This window comes from Schistocerca serialis, chromosome 6 (assembly GCF_023864345.2).
Source record: "Schistocerca serialis cubense isolate TAMUIC-IGC-003099 chromosome 6, iqSchSeri2.2, whole genome shotgun sequence".
Lineage (NCBI taxonomy): Eukaryota > Metazoa > Arthropoda > Insecta > Orthoptera > Acrididae > Schistocerca > Schistocerca serialis.
In genome coordinates this window covers 291,694,599-291,717,997 of record NC_064643.1, presented here as the reverse complement: position 1 = coordinate 291,717,997, position 23,399 = coordinate 291,694,599, and the positions used below count along the sequence as shown (strand labels likewise).

Sequence of the window (23,399 nt, the reverse complement as noted above, 5' to 3'; positions counted from 1 at the left end):
GCACCACATTTCAAAAGCTTCTATTCTCTTCTTGTCCAAACTATTTACCGTCCATGTTTCACTTCCATACATGGCTACACTCCATACAAATACTTTCAGAAATAACTTCCTGACACTTAAATCTATACTCGATGTTAACAAATTTCTCTTCTTTGTCTCTCTTTGCACAAAGAGAGACAAATTGAATACTTTGCAGCAATGCCAGTGTGCGCTCTGTCTCATGCCACAACCTCCACCTGTTGTTTCCCTGGCAACCTCAGGTTATGCTCCACTGGGTGATACCAATACTGGTTCTGGCACAAACTCAAAAAATACATATGCTCAGAAAACTTTCACTTATTAACATAACACTGTAGTGGCTTTACTAGGCTCACCATACCGACCCCAGTATGAAAATCAATCTTAAATGTTCCAAGTACTTGGAAAAGCACAAGGTAAAACGGATGTGGCAGAGTGACTATTTGTTTGTTGTCTCATGTTGTCTACTTCCCTTTTCTTCTGTGCATTGCCCCACTACTCACTTCTTATGTGCATATTGCTCAGAAGCACAACTAAACCCCAGCTCTCATTTCATCAAGAAACATGGTGGAACCTTGGGTAATTAATCACTGTGAAGAGAACTTATTTTTTTTTCAGTAGAAAACAAGTTCACAAATGTTCAATATGACCCCCTCCAGACACTCAAGCGACATCAGCCAGATACTCTAACACGTTCCACACTCTCTGTAGCTTCTCCATAACAGTTTGGATAACTGCAGTTATTCCTTCTTTTAGTTCCTCAATGTTAACTGGTAGAGGTAGTTTAAACACCATATTGGTTGAAACACCATATCTTTAACATACCCCAATAGAAATAATATTGCAGGGGCCAAGGACAGTTGCACCTTCGAAGAGAAAAGGACCAAAAATTTTATTGGCTGAAATGACACAGAAAACATTCACCTTAGGTGAATCATGTTCATGCTGAATTGTTTCCTGCGGATTCTCAGTCCCCCATACACGGTTGACTTCCCTGTTGTGTGAAATGTTGCTTCATCACAAAACAGTAGAGTCAAAATGAACCATTCATCTGTTTCCATTTGATCAAGAACAGACTCGCCAGAACTCTATTCTTTCCACCATATCAGCTTTGTGGCTGGACTGCGAGCAAATGCTTCCCGAGTGCGGCCAACATTTTCTTCACTCGTGCACGGCCATTTGGAACTTTCCATTTTGCACAAACACCATTTCTTTATTAATTGTTTATACCAACGTATGATACATCACCTACCATGAGGTTGAACATCATACTTGGTTCGAAATGAACGCTGAACAACTATCATCTATTCACTTCTGCCATACTCGATAACACAAAAAGCTTTTTGTTGAGAAGTTGCCATCTTTGCACTGACAAAAGAAATGAAGGTTATGTGGCCAGCACCATTCCTAGTGTCCAAATGAGCAAGCAAATGAAACTTCCAAGGTTACTTCAATTGATGACAGAAAGAGCATACCTCTCCTTTTCTTTGCAGAGTTCTCGAGTTTCAGAGTTGTCATATTCTTTTCGAATCACCCTGTATAGTGTAGTCAGGTGGTTTTCTTTCAAAAAATTTAATTAAAGTCAATAATACACAGGTTTTTAACAGGGTCAGATCTGCAAATGTTATGGCAACTTCCAAGTTCCCATTAGTTTTCCAAAATATTAAAAGTACTCCATGCACGCAGGTCTAGCGTCCCCCCTCCCTCCTACAGACCATCATATTAGGTGCCCTTGCTGTGAAAGGCAAAAGTTCTGGGTTCATGTCCTGATCCAGAACACACATTTAACTTGTTCTAAAGTTTCATAACAGTGTACACATTGCTGATATTTCTGGAATTAATCTCACTGTTATAAGACGACATACTTGACGTATTAAGCCTCAGAATATATACAAAGTTTATACATGAAACTGTGGCTGGTTTCAACGTTCAACATATTTTTATTACATAAAACAGTAACTGTTTGACAGAGTGAACTATGCTTTAGTTGACCCTTTTTTGGCAATTTGTATGTAGACATTTTCAGTTTCAGACAAATATTATTTTCTGACTCATTTTCAGTCAAATATATATAATGCACAATATTTCACAAATCTCAACCCTTAATGTTGATGTACTTCGTGGGTATGTGGTCAGACAGCATCATCCTGACGACACGATACTTCAACAATCCAACTGGCCATCATCTTCAGGTGAGATGATCATGCTGGATCTGAGGTAACATCAGACAGTTCCTGCATGATTGTGCACCTGCTCACCTGAAGACCTGTCAAAATATAGTGTCATCGGGATGATGGTATCCAGCCACATGCCAATGAAGAGCGAAGAGCATCAACATTTCTTACACCGGAAAAAATCTATGTAATCACATCAACCCTTAATACTTGATATGGAATGTGATGAGGGAGGAAGACTGCAAATTATTCACAAGCTGCTGACAGTTTATCAAACTATGCAGTACTGAGGAAATTATGCACAGTTTCACTGTAAGAAAAATAAAACCAAAATAATAAAAGAAAAGATAATTTAATGATAAGGCAGTTTATTTAAATAAACTATATAAATTTATATAAAGGTATTTAACAGGGTGGTTTTTTATTATTATTCATCCCTTTGAACTTGTGTAGCATTCAGCATGCTGTCATAATGTTGCAATTTTGATAACTCTTAACATAATTCCCTGCAATATTGTAAGAAACTTCCAATGTTGGCAACTTTTTTCCCCTTACATAAATTTTCAAATCAAAGCTCTCTTTCATTGTTAAATGTGGCGGTTTTTCTTCACTGTGGCACATCAGTAGGCTGCAAAACATGTTTCTCTGTGTGATAAGTCTTAAAAATTTGACTCAAAACTGGTGCAGCATCAGGATCATTAATCCACACATTTGTGTTACTGGGATTCTCTAGCATTGACAGAAATGCTGAAAAAAAAGTTCAAATTCAATATACAGACTTATAATTTAAAAACAATGTTAATTGCAAAAATAAAAACAAACAGTGAACAAGTAAGATTTTTTTTTATTTTAAGTTTTTTGTCAGCCATTCTATTTGTGAAAATACTTACTTACTTTACTTTACTTTTTTTACTTTACTTTTGCGAAAATAGAGGTACTAAATATGAGAAATGCAGTCTGCTTCTTTGTTACAACCTGACCACAATATTATTGCACTTGGTCATCTGTGGCCGTTACTGCATATACAAGGTGACATTATAGTAAACAAGTACAGCACTGACTAAGGAAAATGCATCAAATTGTGAATGATTTCAAAACAGTTGTGCATATACTACCAAGTGGTTCAGTGTGTATTCGTAAAATATCATGATAAAAACTCAAGGTAACCTGATCGAAACAACAGTTGCAATAATAATGTTGTTGACTAATATACAACATTTAGTTGAGAGGCTCGTGCAGTGACTTCAGTACTACTGTTGGGAACACAAGATACACGACAGAAGTATATGGTTAAATAAATGACAGTGGAAAACTGACAAAACTGGACAGGACAAATCAAATAGCATTATCACATGGCAAGGACAAGAGTGTGAGCAAAACATTATACACACTGGTGGAATCTGCCAATTACTCAGTGAATGGAAGGATATCAGGTAACGACACCAAGATAAGATAACACAAAACCATAGAAATACTGAAAGTGTGTAACTGAGGAAATGATAAGTACAATGAAAGAGAAGGAGAATGCTAAAAGGAATTGAAACGTCATTGCAGATTATAACTTGAAGTATTGAGAGCATAGGGAATTTAAGACGTACTGAATGAATAACTTGGAGATTTATTATCAAAAAACATAACAGTTTTAACGTTGCTAAAATCTACATGTTACTCTTTTTTAATTGACACACTGAGCCTCAATAGTGTGTTAACATCATTAAGGAGACATCGAACTGAGCCACATAGGAAAGGAAGGGACTGGTTTAACATTTCATTGCTGATGACATCATTGGAGACAAAGCACAAGCTCAGACTGGGGTAAGAAATAAGAATTCCATTTTCTACACTTTAAGCTTGTGCACACTTAATTACGTCCCAAACAGACATATTACACTGTTCTACTGCTATTTTTGAAAAAGGTGTACATTACAAACTTAATTTTATTACTATTCAGAATGCTTCATTCATTGCTTGATTATTTCTCATAACAATTACTTTTTAACATGTTTGTCAATGTTCATTACCATAACAGTGGGCATAGCTGAAATTAAAAACTTTATATGACAAAGAAAATAAAAATCATAAACTCTGAAATATTGGGAGCAAGGAAATGAATCAATATAAAAACTCAAGGGAAGAAGAATAAATCCATTGATGAATATTATCTTACCCAGCAACATCTTTGGATTTGTAAGACTCAGCTGTATTGCAGGATTTGCCATAATTGCTTTGTACACCGGACCGTCAGGGTCTAAACCAGTGTCTAGATCTTCTAAACTTCTTCTTCGCTCACCAAGCAGCCATTCACACTGCAAAGATTGGAAATAATCTATTTAGTTTGATTACTTAACTGCAGTTTTTCTATATCTCACAAACCGTACTATACCAACAGCTGAAGTTTCGTGATTTCCAGTGACTTGTAGAGCATCTATAATATCTTCTTCCTTAAATCCCATTTCTTTCAGTTTTCCAAGTGCTTTTGGATTAGGTTTGAAGTACTGACGTCTATATGAACGAAATGATTCAAGTAGAGATGCAACAGACTGAATGACAGATTTCTTGTCCCTCCTGCTGGCTTCTGCTGCAGCTGCTGTATAAGTGGAAACTCTTGTACAATATCTTATACATTTATGGACATATCTCTTACTATTGAACCAAAATACCTGCTGCTTCTTCTGCACAGTTGGTACACGTTAACTCATCATTTGACGTATCATCACATAATCCTCCAGGCCTCACAGTGGAATGTTTCAGTAGCCAATCTAGTGCCAGTCTCGGATTCATGCTGAAATCATCAATTAACTTGTAAAAAAGTGGTCAAATTTACAGCTACGCAAGAATATGCTACAAGTTATATAAATCATTTCAAATATGGCTGCTATGTGAAGTGTAGCAAATAGAATAAGATATGACAAAGGGAACTAATTTGAAGACAGAGTCTTCCATGGTTTGAATCTGATTTCAAGTAATATCACAGTGCTGTGTGCCAGGAGATTGATACTATTCCGCCTCTTTCATTATTGTTCTTGTAGGTATAATGCAGTTCTTCAAAAATTTAAATATTACACCAGGAGATTGATACTATTCCATCTTTTTCATTATTTTTCTTGTAGGTATAATGCAGTTCTTCAAAAGTTTAAATATTACAATATTTCTTATATATGGAATTCTAGTTAACTGCTTTAACTGTGAAATATTTGTTTATAAGAACATTCTGCAAATACAGAACCAGCCTCAACAAATGTTCCAGTGGCACAGTCTGATATGTGAGTCTGCCTGAATTAAATTTAACTAACTGACACAGATGTGTGCCACATAAATTGATCTTAAAATAAATCAAAACACTGGCAATGTTGAACAATCAACAACTTCCAACAATTTGCCATGAGAGCCTGTACTAGTTAACACTATGTACTTTGTTTCTGGTGGCATTAATGGCAGTAACAGACCAATGACAAACTACTAAAAGCATGACAGATGCTGTCAGTACTGAAACCATATGATATTTTCAGAAGACTCCTTGTCCTTGGCATCTGTTAGTACTGCAGAATAGTCCAACTACTTTCCTGGGGAAAGGTGTCAAACAATGGAACACCATTTTGTTGCAGAGCTGGTATCAGCCACCTAGTAAACAGCAATGTAAAAAACAAACTGATAAGTTCGGGATTAAGAATAAATAGGAAAAGGTTCAACAACCTGAAAGTCACAGATGACATTTTAGCATTGGCTAATGGCTTTGAAAAACTTATAACTGGTTACTGATCTTGCTTCCAAATGACAGATAGTCGGCATAAGCATAAAACTTTCCAAACACTAAAATTATGACCCTAAAATGGGCCAGAGCATACAATGTTTGGATTGACTTGTCTTCAAAAGATGTCAGTGAGTACATCAATCCTGGCCAGCTCAAACATGATTGCTGATGTACAGCGTGCCAAATAAGTAATGAAACTGCTTTTTTTCAGAAACTTTCAAAAAATGAGCCAAATGTAGTTACCATTTCACCTGCTAGACTGTGTTGAACACGCAGATGCTTCGATTGTGCCAGTGCGCGCACAGTGGGTGTGAAAGTAGTGTTGTGCAAGTTGTGGCAATCAAACATATCGTCATTGATCAAAGAACTGTGGTACATTTTTACTGTAAATTAGAAAAAAACAGTATCAGAAGTTTACAAAGACATGCAACATGTTTATAGGATGATTGTCTTTGTCATGCACATGTATGTAGTGGTAGGAAATATTTTCACTGAAACAGAAGAAACTCTGGTAGTAGGAACCACGCAGCAAGCAAATGATAATCTTCTCTTTTTATGCTTCTGGAGTAATCCTTCATGAATATCTCACTAAGGGCACAATACTAACTGGACAGTACTACTCAGGAGTTCACACACATCATGTCAGGATGCATCTCCTCCAAAGCACAATTTGTGTACTTCTGCATGACAATGTACTGGTTCAATGCACACTGCCCATGAAACAGTTTTTAGCATCAAAACAAATCTGTGTGCTCAAATACCCACCCTATTCAAATGATTTGGCACCTGTAGACTTTTTTCTATTTTAAATTACATGCTATTTACATGGGGGACATTTTAGGGACACTGAGGACATCCATTATGCTGTGACAGACAGCCTGTAGGAGGTACTCAATCTGGACTTCCAATGTTCTTTCAACAACTTGTAAGAACCATTTGAACATTGAGTGGAGGTGCAAGAAGGTTATTTTGAGTCCCTGTAACTGATAAATTGAAATTAAGTTCTTACTTTGATTCAATACTAGTTGTCTCATTACTTATTTGGCACACTGTTTAAGACCTGAAATCTTCTATCACACAAAACTACACGGTCCACTCACATAAATGTGACAACAGCCTAAGATCAACATCAACGTGCAATAACCACTTGCAACAGTAGGTGGCGGCACTAGATATGGAAGATTATGAAGTGTGTTGGGGGGGGGGGGGGATGTGGAAAACAGAACAATTGTCATCATAATGCAGAAATGGAATGATTTATCTGGCACCCAGGACATAATCATTAGCTTTTGGGTAACTCTGGTGCACCATGAGCCATAGACAACAGGGGTGAGCAACGGCTGCAAAGATGTACGGGTGAATACAAGTGCAACGGTTGAGCAACTGACTGCCCTGATGAATCAAGTGGCTACCAACAGCGTCTCCTCAACAAATACCATTCAGCGAGGTCAGCCATGGCAAAGCTGCAGTTGTGCCAACATGGTGCTGCAATGGCCTGACCCCTGTATGAGAAACCTCAAAGCCCAAGTACTCAACTGATCACTGATAAAATTCGGATTTGGCAAGATTGTACTTGAGACCTGTAGACTGCAAAACAGAATGTTATGAGATTGCTACAGTGTTGAAAGGTGTGGAGCAAGTAAAATACAATGTTTACTGTGTGCTTAAAAAAAAAATAATAATAATAGTGCTTAACATCTAAGAGTTTATATAAAAATAAAATATATCTGTAAGGTAGGTTGATATAGCAACATATCAAGTGTGTATAGTGTTTTTTTACTTTGTGTCTATGTATGTGTGTTATTACATTCACATAAAGTTACAATAAAATTAAGATAAAAATCACAGCAGGTTATGGGCCCAGAGCAATAAGAAAATAGAAAAGCTAACAATAGAAAGCATGAATAAGGAAGAAAGATGTTTCAAGAAAACGAAGAATTTCATGATATACAAGTGTTTAAAGATAGTACATTCAGTCTGTGGGACATTGAAATTAGAATATTATTTAATACGCAAGACCTGTGTGATATTGTGGATGGAACTCAAACAATGGAAAATTGCAAAACTTTAGAAAAATAGAAAAAAGGCAGAAAATGGACAGCAAGGCAAAACATTTTATAATGAGAACAACTGATAAAAAGGTAAAGCCACATGTATTGTGTTGTGAAACTTCCAAGGCAATGTATGATAAACTTAAAGCAATTTATAAAAGAGATGCGTCTCAAAGAACTCAGCAGTTGCTTCAAGAATTTTATAGTTTCAAGTACGATAAAACCAGAGACTTAGCTAGTAATAGAAGTGCACCACAGAATATAGTATTTCAACTGAATCATCTCCAGTCAGAAAAGATGACAGATGATGTGATCATACCCAAGATATTGTCTATTTTGGCAGAAGAATACAAACACTTTTCTCCAGCATGGGATTTGTCACCCAGTGGTGAGAAGACTATGGAAAATCTAATTGCAAGGTTTATAAGAGAAGAGGAACGACTGAAAAACAATAATCAAGAAGAGAGTATTGCCTTTGATGTTGGGTTCAACAAAAATAAAAGATATAATTTGTAAACATTGTGGTGGTTGTGGACATTTTCCAAGAGAATGCAAGAAGCCTAAGAAGAAAGAATACTGTTCTATATGCAAGAGGAATAATCACAAAGAAGAAGAGTGTTACTTTAAAAATAAAATTCAAGAACCAAAATGGAGATCTTTCAAGCCCCGTCCTCAGTGCAAAAAGACTAACCACAAAGAAGAAGATCGTTATTTTAAGAACAAAGAGAGTGAAAGAATATCATTTTGCTCTTTTGAAGAGATAGAAGAAGATCTAGTCACTCAAGAAAGCAAGAAACAAGACATTGATGAAGAAAAGAAAATGGAAGACACTGCACATATTGCATATGAATGTAACAAAGGAAAGATTTCACAAGAAGCCAATGAGAAAGAAGATATGGTCATGGTTGTTGATAGTGAATGCACAGGACATTTGTGTAATAAGTGGACAAGTTAACAAATGTGAGACATTATGATAGTATTGTAAAAGTTGTCAAACAAGGTGGATCAATGAAAATAGTTGCAACACAAACTTTGTAGGAGATAACTGTGTTCTAAAAGATAGTATGAATGCTCCTGAACTGAGCATAAATCTGATGTCAGTAAATGCAATCACTGAAAAAGATTGTACAGTTGTATTTACTAAACATTCTGTTCAAATCTATAGAGGTGAAATACCAGTTTTGAAAAGACAAAAAATAAGAAATGGGTTGTATGAAGTGAACATTAAATCAGGAATGCAATCACTACTGACACAAGAAGAAAAACAAAAATGGCATAAGAAACTAGGTCATTCAGGCATAAGCTGTACTTCAGAGATCAAGAGAATGTGTGAAGGAGTTCCTATCAGTTTATGCTCAGCAGAACAATTGTGCGAAGCTTGTGTAAGAGCTAAATTAACAAGAAAACCATTTTCTACTATGAGAGAAAGAGCAACAAGACCTATTGAAATCGTACATACTGATATCTATGGAGAGATAGAACCCCCAACATTTAATGAATATAGGTACTACATGACAGTGTTACATGATTTCACTGATTTCTGTGTAACCTAATTGTTAAGATATAAGTCAGAGGCTGAAAGATTCATAAGAAAATATGTGTTAGAAAGTGAAAATAAGTTCAATACAAAAGTGTCACAAATAAGATGTGATAAAGGTGGTGAATACACCAACCGTGAGTTTAAGAATTGGTGTGAAGGAAAAGGAATTGTGCTAGACTATAGTAGTCCTTATATCCCTCAGCTCAATGGGAAAGCAGAGACACTAAATCTGACAATAATGAACAAGGCAAGAGCTATGATATTCGATAGCAAACTAAAGAAAGAGCTATGGGGAGAGGCAGTGCTCACAGCTACATACTTAATCAATAGAAGCCCAACTATCAACCAAAGTGCCACACCTGCAGAGAAGTGGTTTGGGAAAAGACCAGATCTGTCAAGACTTCAAATTTTTGGATCGAGAGTTTTCGCTAAAAATTTAGGCTATTTGAAGAAACTAGGTGTAAGAAGTAATGCATACATTTTTGTTGGTTATGCACCAAATGGCTACAGACTGTTTGATGCACAAAGAAGAAATATTGTTGTGTCAAGATATGTTGAATTTGAGCAGAAAGTGACAAAAGAAACTCTACAGAAAAATCTTGTTATTGGTGAACTAGCAATCAAGAAAATGAAATAGAAGACCATGAAAATCAAGAAGTAATAACATGCAATGAAGACACAAGAAACTACAACCTTACGAAAAGAACTAGTTTGAAAAAACCTGTAAAATATAATGATTATGAAACAGCTTTACTTACCTATGAAGAATGTACGAGTGGTCCAGACAAAGAAAATTGGTCGAAAGCAATTGAAGAAGAAAAGAGATCTCTTCAACAGAATGAAACACGGAAGTTGGTTAGTCCAGAGGAAGCAAAAGGGAAAGAAATCTTAACAAGCAAATGGATCTTTAAAGTCAAAGATGATGGACGATATAAGGCCAGACAAGTTATCAGAGGTTGTCAACAAGAAAAGGATATAGATTTCAAGGAATTATTCAGCAGCAGAGAAAAGTTTCCATATGAGAGTGTGTGATGTCAAAACAGCTTTTCTCTATGGGAAACTGGATGAAGAAATCTTTATGAAGATACTTGAAGGATACAAAGAAGCTGGAAAAATCTGTGTTTTGAAGAAAGCTCTGTATGGACTTAAACAAGCCCCATCCAGATGGAATAAAACTTTGACAGATTTCCTAAAATCGGAAGGACTAATTCAATTGAAATCAGATCAGTGCATATTTAAAGATGCAACTGAAGAAATGTACATGGCTATACATGTTGATGATGGAATCATAATAGGAAAAGACTTGGAGAAAATTGAAAATATACTAAAGAAACTTAAGAAGAAATTTGAAATGGTTGTGGTAGAAAATCCAGATGTGTACTTAGGGATACAAATAATGAAGACAGAGGATGGAATATTTTTACACCTAGTACAATATGCAAAGAAAGTACTGCAAAAATTCAATATGACTGACTGTAAGGCCATGAAGACTCCATTAGTACTAGAGGGAAAGACAAATGAAGAAAATCAAGAAAACTAACATACTGAATTTGCATATCGTGAAGCCATAGGAAGCCTTCTTTATTTGTCATGTAAAACCAGACCAGATCGTGGATTTACAGTAAATTATGAGAGCCGCTTCACAGAAGACCCCAAGAAAAGGGATTACAAAAATGTAAAAGAACTCTTCGATATCAACAAGGTTCCAAGAATTGTGGTCTTTTCTATAAGAAAAAAGAAAGTGAAGAAGATGACAGTATTCATCTAAATGTTTATTGTGATGCCAATTATGCACAAGATTTAAGAGACAGAAAAAAATACAAGTGCATTCATAGTTCTTTATAATGGTGCTCCCGTCAGTTGGTGTTCCAAGAAGCAAAGTGTGACAGCTACTTCATCAACTGAAGCAGAATACATTTCAGCAGCAGAATGCACCAAAGATATAAAATACATCAAAATCTTAATACAAGAGTTAACCAGAAGAAAAGTGAAAATCATTCTTCATGTAGACAATCAAAGTGCTATCCAAATGATCAAATCAGGACAATTGGTTAGACGAAGCAAACATATAGGTGTAAAATTTCACTATGTTCGAGATAAAATATTGTAATACGGAAGAGCAAGACCAAAGCTCTACAAAGATCAAAGTTTGAGAAATTTAAAAATGCTATTATGAAACAATTACCGTGACTGTGTGATAACTAAATTTGTGAAGCTTGTGATTTAGAGTCATTAAAAACAAACATTGTACTTTAAGAGGGGGTGTTGAAAGGTGCGGAGCAAGTAAAATATATCTGTAAGGTAGGTTGACATAGCAACATATCAAGTGAGTATAGTGTTTTTTTTTTTACTTTGTGTCTATGTATGTGTGTTATTACATTCACATAAAGTTACAATAAAATTAAGATAAAAATCGCAGCATATGGTGGTCTTCATGGAAGAACCCGGAACAATGATATCATCAATGTAACAGATGCAGCCGGGTACAGAGGATGTCAGTTGTTCTAAAAAATGCTGAAAAACTGCAGCTGTGCTAGTGACGCAAAAGGCAAGCATTGATACTGGTATAGGCTGAAAGGTGTTTTGACAACTAGAAAGTGCCTAGCTGCCTCATCCAAAGGAAGCTGGAGGTACACTTCCAACAAATCAATCTTGGAAAAGTAGTTGCCATCTGATAATTTTGTGAGCAATTCATCAGGGCAGGGCAAAGGGCATGTATCTATCACAGAGTGTGCATTAATCGTGACACTGAAGTGAGCACAGAGGCGGAGCTTACCCATCGGTTTCATAACGGTAACCAGTTATGTAGCTCATTTCTGGGAGAAATAAGCCGAATGACACTGAGCTTTGTCAAAATGTCTAATTTGGCCTTGACTGTCTTGCAATGTGACAGACACCCGCCGTGCTTGAAAAAAATGACGGTGGGCAGACTCTGTCATGGTAATGTGGGCCTGAAAACCGGTAGCAGAACCAAGCACAGGGGAAACAAGAGACAAACACTCAGAGAAGAGGGACTCCAGTTACTGATATGCAACTTGATCTGACACTAAATTTACCTCAACAACAACATACAAACCAAAAACGTTAAGCATAACTAACTCAAACACATCTGCGGTATGGGAATGATCCACAACATAGAAGGTAAGAGAGTGAACAACACATTTGTAAGATACAGGAGCGGAGAACTGTCCTAGGATTGGAATCTGCTGTTTATTGCAGCTAACAACTTCCATGAAACGTGTGAGGGGGAGGGGAGCCCAAGTCCACATATGTTTGTGTGTTTACTGAAGTCACTGCAGCTCCTGTATCACTTGCGTTATTAGCGGTTTATTAAACACACGCAAGTCAACAAACAATCTGTTCCGGGAAACAGTTGTTGTAGAGATACAGTTTATGTCCATCAGTACGACTGCCTGCCACATTTGAAGAGGAGTTACATGCCAATGCAATGTGGCCTTTCAAGACTTGTTGAAAACTGCCCAACGTTTTGGGCACGCAGCATGCTAGTGTAGGACAAAGCAGAACGAGCAAGATCAAGATGGACGGTGGGGGAGGGGGGGGGGGGGGGGGGGTCGTCACATGGCCGCTGCTGTGACATGACCTGTTGCTGCTGTGGCTGTAAACACACAGCCCCATGTAACATTGAGTTGAAGGTTGTACTGCTCCAACAGCTTCCCCATCAACCTGAACACTTGCAGTATGCCTAACAGGGCATGAGCAATATCCAATACCTCTGCCCACACAGAAATTTGATCCCCTGCAGCCCATGACACTTCAAAGTACTGTGCTACATTCAGCAAATCCCGAAGCGTTGGATTCTCACACCGATGTGCTTTTTCACAGACTTTCCTAGCTGGGGCCAGATGAATAACATCAGACACCATGTGGCAATCGTAGGCTTCACAATTGTTATTATTTACAATGGCAGTACAACCCATGTAATTCTACAACCCAGACTTTGTAAGATTGGTTTGGGTGTTTCTGACAGTGATAAAAATCGACACGCATCACAATGACACATGTTCTATCACAGTAATAGGTGGCAATCGTAGGCTTCACAATTGTTATTATTTACAACGGCAGCATAACCCATGTAATTCTACAACCCAGACTTTGTAAGATTGGTTTGGGTGTTTCTGACAGTGATAAAAATCTACACGCATCACAATGACACATGTTCTATCACAGTAATAGGTGGAGAGAAGTTTGCACATTTCATCACATGATAAGCTGGCCGGTTATTGCAAAGGCGTAAGTTGGCACACCAAATGATACAATTGCAGCAAAAGCCAGGAAAGAAAGTAAATCCTGCACAGCTTTGCATCACCCACATGAGAAACCTGGAAATGTTGGCGTAACCATGTCTTGTAGGAGTCCCAATCTTCAGCCGATTCGCCATATGTCTGAAAGGGCGACAGCTGCACTGATGAGAGAGCTGCTGCTGGGCAATGAGATGTAGGAGTATTTCTTCCATCAAGACATTTGTTGGGTCACTTAGCACTGTCACTAACACATGGAGAAAACTTAACTCTCTCTCGTAGCCAAGTTTGTTATAGCAAGAACAAACACAATTTACGGAACATGGTACATTTATAGGCAATACATAAGATACAGCTTGTGCATAGCACTGAACACTTTGACTGAACAACAATAATACAGAGTAAAGAATAGGCCAAGCACTCGTTTGAGATCGCTTAAATAATGCCACTTCTTTGGCGGCTCACCAAAGCGTGCCAGGGAGCCTACCCAGGTGGTCTCTATAAGTGGGCCTATGAACTGTACGGATGTATCATGAGTGAAGGTACATCAGTAGCAAATTTGGGGGGCTGCAACGCCTTAATAGATCTTTTTGGCCTCACCATAAGGGATACACTTCACTGTTTTAATTTCCTGTACCTTCCTTTCTTCAATGAAGACACTGCAGTCCCTACTCAAGACAGGGTGGTCCCCAGAGCAACCTACCCACTTCAGAAGAGATTAACAACCCACTTCATCATAGGCAGCCTGACCACATTTGCCGCAAGTGGCTTCTCCCTTATGATCAAGAGTAGTATGGCCAAAGTGCAGGCAATTACAATAGTGCATTGGATTGGGGACATAAGACTGCACACTTAGGCGAAGAAAACCTGCTTTGACATGTTCTGGAAGTTTAGCGCTACTTAAAGTCAGTATAAATGAGTATGATATGCCAACATTGCCATGTATTCTTTTCTTTAAGTTTTGCACATCAACAATGCCTTTTTGGGTCCACTCAGCTTTCATTTCTTCTCTGTGAATGTCAAATAGAAACCTGCAAGTCACAAGACCTTAGCTGTAGTTCAAGGTGTTACGCAGTTCAGTTTCTATTCCACTCCTCTCCCTGAGGCACTGAGGTTTCTGGAAGTTCTTTACTAGCTGGGAACTGGCTGTTTCAACCAACAATGTCCCCCACACAATTACCTGACAGTTTTTACATTTCCAGCAATCTCCTCTAAATGCTTTTAAACGTAAAATGAGGAAACTTTCTTGAAGCTGCCCTCTTTCAACTTAACTATTAAAAACACATTCTGACCTGTAGCACGTGTTCTGTTACTGTTAACATAAATACCGCGAAAAATCCCTGAGTCATGAGGGCTGGCTACATGATCCCTCTTGTTGGATTGGATGGTGATACCTACCCAGTGGCTCACTCATTCCGTTGGGAGAGGAAGAATTTAATTTTAAGTGTTCTATATCTGTCCACACACTGTTACGGGAATGCGGGTCTATTCAAAAAGAGCCTTGCGTACCTGAGTAAGCTTTATACAACTGAGGTGCGACACATTCCCCAGAGGTTGCCCGCTAACAACTATTTCACCTCAACTACCACACATCTCATCACTTTGTGATTGAGTGTTCTTCCACAGAGATTTTTTCCATTCTCACAATCTGAGCGGTCAAGCCAAGATCCCCATTCCCTGTGACACACAACATTCCACCACTGTGCCATACAGGTGTCACTGAAGCATGTAGAGCTTATAGAGAAAGAGGAGTAGTGGTGCTTGTCAGTGCCCTGCTCAGGACCCCTGGGGTTGCCAAGCCCAGCAAATGAAAGCTGAGCCCCTGAGGGCAAGAATAGTTGACCATGCGCTGGATAGACCTGTACATAGAAGAGCAGTAGTTGATGGGAGGGACTCTTCATGAAATACAGTTGCTATAAGGAAAGTTCTAAGGAAATAGAGACTATTGTATAATACGTGTAAAACAAATAATAGAACTATAGACAGAGAGAAGGTGAATGAAACACACTTAGCTGTCAAGAGGGTAATGTGTGAAGCCTTCAGTGGCTACCACAGCAGAACATTACTGAAAGATCTTTCACAAAACCCAAGAAGTTCTGAGTGTATATAAAAGCTTTCAGTGGCACCACAGTTGGTGCCCAGACGCTAATGGATGAGACAGGAACTGAAATTGAGGGTAGCAAAGCACAAGCAGAGTAGTTGAATTCCATTTTCATGTGCTCCTTCACATAGGAAAACCCAGGAGTTTTGCCCTACTTTAATTCTATTACCACTGCAAAGGCGAATGAAATAAATATTAGTGTCAACGATGATGAGAAACATCTGAAGTTGTTAAAACTGAACAAAGCTGCAGTCCCTGAAAGAATCCCTATCAGATTCTAAACTGATTTTGCAGATGAGTTAGTGCCTCTTTTAACCATAATATTCTGAAGATCCCTCAAACAAAAAACTATGTCCATGCTAAGAAGATTGTACAGGTCACACCCATCTACAAGAAGAACAGAAGACGAAATAAATCTCAGGTGAACAGCCTGGTATGAGTGTGCATAGGACACAATATTTCGACCACGTTGCCATCATCAGGTGCGCTGATGTACATCACTCATATCAGGCTGTTCACCCGAGATTTATTTCGTCATAAAATATGAGAAATTGAAAAATCACAAGAACAGAAGAAGTGATCCACAAAACTACCATTCAATATCCTTGAAAACTATCTGTTGTAGAAACTGACAACCTATTTTGAGTTCAAATGGAATGACCTCCTCCATGGCAAACAACGTGGATTCTGAAAATATTGATCATGTGACACCCAATTTTCACTTCTCTCACGTGACATCCTAAAAGCCATGGATCAAAGCATACAAACAGAAAAATCTTTCTTCACTTCCAAAAGGTATCTGACTCAGTAGCACACATATGCTTATTATCGAAAGTACATTTGTATGGGGTATCAAGCAAGATTTGTTACTGGACTGAGGATTTCGTAGTGGGGAGGATGCAACATGTTATCCTGGAAGGAGAGTCATCAACAGATATATAAGTAATTTCACATGTGCCCAGTCAAGTGTGCTAGGTTGTACCTGTCCATGTTATACATTAATGACCTTGCAGACAATATTGATAGTAACCGACAACTTTTAGCAGATAATACATTTATATATAATGAAGTACTTTCTGAGAAAAGGTGCACAGATATTCGATCACACCTTGATACAATTTGAAAGTGGTGCAAAGATTGGCAACTCACTTTAAATGTTCAAAAATGCAAACTATGCCCTTCACAAAGCGAAATAATATGGTATCCTATGACTACAGTATCAGTGAGTAACAGATGGAATCTGTTAACTGATACAAATGCTTGGGTGTAACAATTTGTAGACATTTGAAATAGAACATAGCCCAGTCCTTGGTAAAGCAGGTGACAAACTGCAGTTCATTGGCTTAAATAACACTCATGAGACCCATCCTAGAATATTACTCTGCGTGGGATCCATTTCAAGTACAACTAACAGCAGTTGTTTAACAGACACAGGTGGTTACAGGTTTGTCTGACCAATGGTAGAGTTTCACGAAGATGCTGAAAAAACTGTATAGGCAGACACTAAGACAGATGCAAACTATCCTGACAAGGCTTGCTCAGAAAATTTTTTAGAACTAACTTTAAGTGATGAATCTAGGAGCATGTTACAACCCCTTACGTATTGCTCCCACAACTATTGCAAAGACAAGAGGAGACTAATTACAGCATGCATAGAGGCGTTTAAGCAATTATTCTTCCAGCATTCCATATGTGAATGGAACAGGGGAAAAGCCTAATTACTAATACAATGGGACATACCCTCTGCCATGCACTTTACAGTGGTTTCTAGAGTATAGATGTAGATATAGAATTGTGTCACTTATGAGCAGACAGGCAAATGTTCACAATGACAGATGTGATTATCTGCCTACAGTCAGTAAAAAACTGATACACGAGACTGATGAAAAAGGTTCGTGAAAACTGCTGTTTCACAAAATCTTAGCTGTTGGACAGCTTTCCATGGATTTCTCAGTGTCTTTTGCACAAAACTGTAATGAAACAATTAGGGGTACCACAAGTTTGGTATTTGTTGGGCTCCAAAACTCTCAGGTGGCAGAATTTTTTGTAGAGTTAATCTGTCAACTTAGTAAGAGATATGATGATTATGTAGAGAAATAATTCGGAGTCTTAATTTTAAGATTCTTCTGCTAAAGAAGAACTATTCCAGTATTTCATTTAAATCCAACCATGAGTTATTTTCCACGTAATCCTTGTATAAGCCTCTCTGACAGGTTGATACTTTTAGTGAAACCCGTAATATTTTTTCACTCTGCCAGCATTTACTTAATGGAAGAATGTTGTCCAAGCAAAATGAATTAATGTGAAGAATTTTCCTGTTCAGCAATGTGTGGGGATCACTTTGTATCTAGTATGTAATATTTACACTTTTAAAACTCACAAGAATAAAGAAGTAACTGAGCAACACCAGTTTTTCATATATTCCTTTATAACACTCTATTAAGTGATGGTTGTGTAGTATTAATGTAATTGTAGATTTCACTGTATATTCCAGGCTCCAGAGAAGATGCACAACAACCATTATTCCTGATTTTACTGAGCAACTACATTACATCTTTTGTATGATAATTTTTATCAGCAGGGACAGATTATTATTCCAACTGCCATGTGAAATAAAATACAAGTACTCTATGAGACAGATACTGAAACCTATGTATTTACCTGTTCAGGTGAAGAGCTTCAACCACGAGAGCCTGTGGAAATCCCATGTCTGTTAGTTGCTTAACAATATGGTCAACACCTTTATTTTCAAGTCTCTCTCTGATTATCTGAAATACCTCTTCTGACTCTGGGCTTGGTGTCAAAATTCTTGCAGATGCCTCCACCAGTGATATTAATACTTTGCGGATATCACTTTCAAACTGCAACAAGAGTGAAAAATTTCACAGCACATTTAAGACCAGTAATAGAAGGGGAGGGGAGGGGGGGGGGCACTCTTAACTATTGCCTAATGCTAAAAGCATATCTTACAAATAATCACAGGAGTCACTGTGGAACACATTAAATTTTGCAGTACACCATCACATACCTATCTGACAATGAAACCAGAAAGAAGAAGAAGAAGAAGAAGAAGAAGAAGAAGGGCTAAAATAATTAGTGCACATACAATATATAATTATTTCATTTTTCTCCTATTTCATAAAAAATTTAATGTTCACTCTCAACACCAAAGTAACTGATAAAACCAAAACAAATACAACAACAATTGGTAAAATAGATGTATCAGCCCAGTGCTACCTGACAAGTAACTCCCTATGACACAGTAGTTCCACAATTCCACATCTTAAATTTCTTATGAAAACTGCAACAGTTTTTCATCTATCTGTAAAGGTCAATAAACATAAGATCCAGTAGAAATAAATAGTGTTTGGTTTCAAAAAAGTCCAAATTTTACAATGTACTTATTGGACAACAGAATGCTACTCACAGTATGTACTTAACACTTACATCAGCAGGCATTTGATCAGACAAAGAAATAACAGTGTCTTGTCATTTTAAGGCTCTATTGTCAAAGAAACTGCTCCCTTATTTCTTTAAATGAGACTAAGCTTACTCATTTTATTTTAATGTAGCATTTAAGGTTCTGTGACAGAAACATTTAAATAAGAAAAATCCTCTCAAAACCTATGAGGGCTATGCCGAAAGATTTTAGCAGCCTGTAAACCGTAAGGTGGAGGACAATGGGGTTGTTTTCATTTGAAAGAGCGATGTTTTTCGACCTTGGGATGTGCGTGCGCAGCCCCTGGCTAGCGGTGATCCCCCCACAGAGCGGTAAGAAAGCACATGCAGTGCTGAGTCAGAGATGGTGCAGGATGGAGCTGTCGCACTGCGACTTTCGTGCCATGATTTTTTACAATTATGAAAAGGGTTTAAATGCCGAAGAACGCCATTCTTCTCTCCTGTGTGCTTTTGGCGAAGCTTCCCCTTCTAGGGCCACAGTTGAAAATTGGTTTCGCGAGTTTTCGAGGAGTCGCCAGTCAATTGAAGATGAACCTCGTCCCAGTTGGCCAGCAACAGCTGTGACTCCTGAAAACATTGATGCTGTGAGGAAAATGATTAAAGAAGATCCACATCTTACATTCTGCGAGATTGAAGGGACCCTAAATATGGGATCAACAGCAGCACAGACCATCGTTCATAGTCACTTAGGCCTTACTAAGAGATGTGCACATTGGGTGCCATATTCCCTGACAGAAAGCCAAAAGGAGGCGATAGTGGACTGGTGTCGTTTCATGCTCGAAAAATTCAATGGAGGAATGAAGGGAAGTCCCAAGACACCTACAATATCGTCACAGGTGATGAAACGTGGGGCTACCATTATGAGCCTGAAACGAAGAGACAGTCTTCTGTGTGGTGCTTTCCAGGGGAGAAACCACCCACAAAAGTTCGATGAAGTTGGAGCTCTGGAAAAAAGATGGTGGCAACTTTTTTCACAAAGATCAGGCATCTCACCTCTGTGACCTTGGACACATGTACAGTCAATGCTGAATGGTACGTGAATGACTGTCTTTCAAACGTCATCGCCACATGGAAGTCACAGCATCCAAAGTCCAAGAGTGGGCACCTTCTGCTACATCACGACAATGCATCTGCGCTCAGGGCTGCCAGAATGATGGACTTTCTGGGGAAGGAAAAAGTGAGAGTGTTACCCCACCCCCCGTATTCACTGGACCTGGCCCCCTGTGACTCCTTTCTGTTCCCTAAGACTAAAGAAAAAATTCAAGGGCGGCGGTTTTCATGAGATGAAGAGGCCATTGCAGTGTATGAGAGTGCACTAAGTGACATCCCAAAAGAAGCTTGAACTGACACATTTTCTAAGCGGTTTCAGAGAATGGAAAAATGTATGAGGTGCATTCAAGTTCTAAAGCCTCCGATTTTTTTTCTCCGGACTGGAAAGAGATAGAAACACACGCATTGTTTTAAAATGAGGCCGCGTTCATTGTCAGTACGTCCCAGAGATGGCAGCACCGCACGGCAGATGGAATTTTCCCGCCAGCGGCGAGAATGAGAACTGTTTTAAATACTTAAAATGGCGACGTTTTCCTTACTTGAACAGCGTGCAATCATTCGTTTTCTGAATTTGCGTGGTGTGAAACCAATTGAAATTCATCGACAGTTGAAGGAGACATGTGGTGATGGAGTTATGGATGTGTCGAAAGTGCGTTCGTGGGTGCGACAGTTTAATGAAGGCAGAACATCATGTGACAACAAACCGAAACAACCTTGGGCTCACACAAGCCGGTCTGACGACATGATCAAGAAAGTGGAGAGAATTGTTTTGGGGGATCGCCGAATGACTGTTGAACAGATCGCCTCCAGAGTTGGCATTTCTGTGGGTTCTGTGCACACAAACCTGCATGACGACCTGAAAATGCGAAAAGTGTCATCCAGGTGGGTGCCACGAATGCTGACAGACGACCACATGGCTGCCCATGTGGCATGTTGCCAAGCAATGTTGACGTGCAACGACAGCATGAATGGGACTTTCTTTTTGTCAGTTGTGACAATGGATGAGACATGGATGCCATTTTTCAATCCAGAAACAAAGCGCCAGTCAGCTCAATGGAAGCACACAGATTCACCGCCACCAAAAAAATTTCGGGTAACCGCCAGTGCTAAAAAAATGATGGTGTCCATGTTCTGGGACAGTGAGGGCGTAATCCTTACCCATTGCGTTCGAAAGGGCACCACGGTAACAGGTGCATCCTACGAAAATGTTTTGAAGAACAAATTCCTTCCTGCACTGCAACAAAAGCATCCGGGAAGGGCTGCGTGTGTGCTGTTTCACCAAGACAACGCACCCGCACATCGAGGTAATGTTACGCAACAATTTCTTCGTGATAACAACTTTGAAGTGATTCCTCATGCTCCCTACTCCCCTGACCTGGCTCCTAGTGACTTTTGGCTTTTTCCAACAATGAAAGACACTCTCCGTGGCCGCACATTCACCAGCCGTGCTGCTATTGCCTCAGCGATTTTCCAGTGATCAAAACAGACTCCTAAAGAAGCCTTTGCGTCAGCGTTGTGAAAAATGTTTACGTCTGCAGGGCGATTACATCGAGAAGTAACGCCAGTTTCATCGATTTCGGGTGAGTAGTTAATTAGAAAAAAAAAATCGGAGGCCTTAGAACTTGAGTGCACCTCGTATACATGCTAATGGAGAGTATTTTGAAAAGTTGTAAACATTTTATTTGCAAATAAAATTTTTTCACACATTCTGCTAAAAACTTTCAGCACAGCCCTCGTATTTAACTACTACAACCCCCGTCCCCCATATTTTCTCCAACTTCTTCAATCACCAATTCCACACACAAGAAAAACACCACTTACTGAAATGATAGGAAATCAATTGTATACCTTTATATGGCTAAGAACTTGTCTTGAGAACAAACAGAGGGTAGCAACATAAAAAGAAACCAAGATTAATTCCTACAGCAAACAATTATCCAAAAATTTTGTAGCAATACTGTCAACAGGGACATAAATGGGCACAACAGTACACTCATAAGTTGCTACACTTTGTAATTAATCCAAGACACATAAAACAAGAGAATACATACAAGAAGTGCACATTTGAGAATAACCTGATAGTTCTATTGTGTCTACTAGCAACAGGTTCCAGCACACAGAGTTGAGTGGTGAGGAGCCTCAACCTGGTGCAGGAGTAGGAAATGTGCAGCATGGTCTGTCTGTTGGTAGGAAGTCTAGGAACAGCACTACTTTCAGGAAGGTGAGAGTACTGTTGGTGGATAGCAGTCACAACAGAGGTTGTAAGAGTTCGGTCAATGTGTGTTACGAATAAATTACACATCTGCTCTCTAGTAGTCACAGAACTCACAACTAGATGAAATCATATTAAATCTTGATTCAACCCAACATCTGCGAACTCAGTATTCCAATAACTTTTGAGTCACGATTGAAATTTATTACACATTGACTATACATCAGACAAGTCATTAGATGTAGCTCTATGTGAGATTGACATTCAATTCAGAGTCTGATATTCAAATAATTGAACTACATGCTATTTCTTGAGTAGCTGATATTCCTTGTAGCCGCATACAGCGAGGAAATGTCTTTGCTATACCTGCTCGTTGGTGCACAAACCCATAAGGAATACCTCAGACAAACAGACAGAACAACCATGACAGAACTAACCTTCAAAATGACCTTCCTACTCAACTTTACCTAAACAGATAACTATGTACACTTTTTCATTTATACATCAAGCTAGTACATGATTTTCCTATAAATAACTAGGACAGGGACAGCAAGCACAACATAGGTGGTGACCTGAGTAACTTAAATCTGTTAACCGGTAATACCAATGCGAGCAAGGTTGAGCTGTTCTCTCAGCATGATCGGTCTCGTCTTGGCAGTGGAGATAAAGATGGTGCTGATGACTGTTGACCAGGGACACAATGTGCTGGTGCCAATGGTGACTATTGAGAGATGGGGAACACTAGCTGTAACCACAGCTTCGATAGGACTGGCAAAGAGAGAAT

At 38.6% G+C, this 23,399-nt stretch overlaps 1 protein-coding gene across 2 annotated transcripts in view; it reads right to left on the bottom strand.

Moving 5' to 3' along the window:
* Nucleotides 1–2,528: 2,528 nt before the first annotated feature.
* Nucleotides 2,529–23,399, bottom strand: part of LOC126484336 (ubiquitin-associated domain-containing protein 1) — a 58,156-nt gene continuing 37,285 nt past the window's right edge. The window contains exons 3-7 of one of the 2 annotated variants that reach the window (XM_050107788.1): nt 18,556–18,755; nt 4,853–4,974; nt 4,580–4,779; nt 4,360–4,498; nt 2,529–2,939 (exon numbers count right to left, since the gene is read on the bottom strand). In XM_050107788.1, coding sequence (XP_049963745.1) covers nt 2,800–2,939; nt 4,360–4,498; nt 4,580–4,779; nt 4,853–4,974; nt 18,556–18,755 — 801 coding nt within the window. In that variant the 3' untranslated portion in view covers nt 2,529–2,799. The remainder of the gene's footprint in view (nt 2,940–4,359; nt 4,499–4,579; nt 4,780–4,852; nt 4,975–18,555; nt 18,756–23,399) is intronic. The other variant, XM_050107789.1, reaches the window with a different exon arrangement.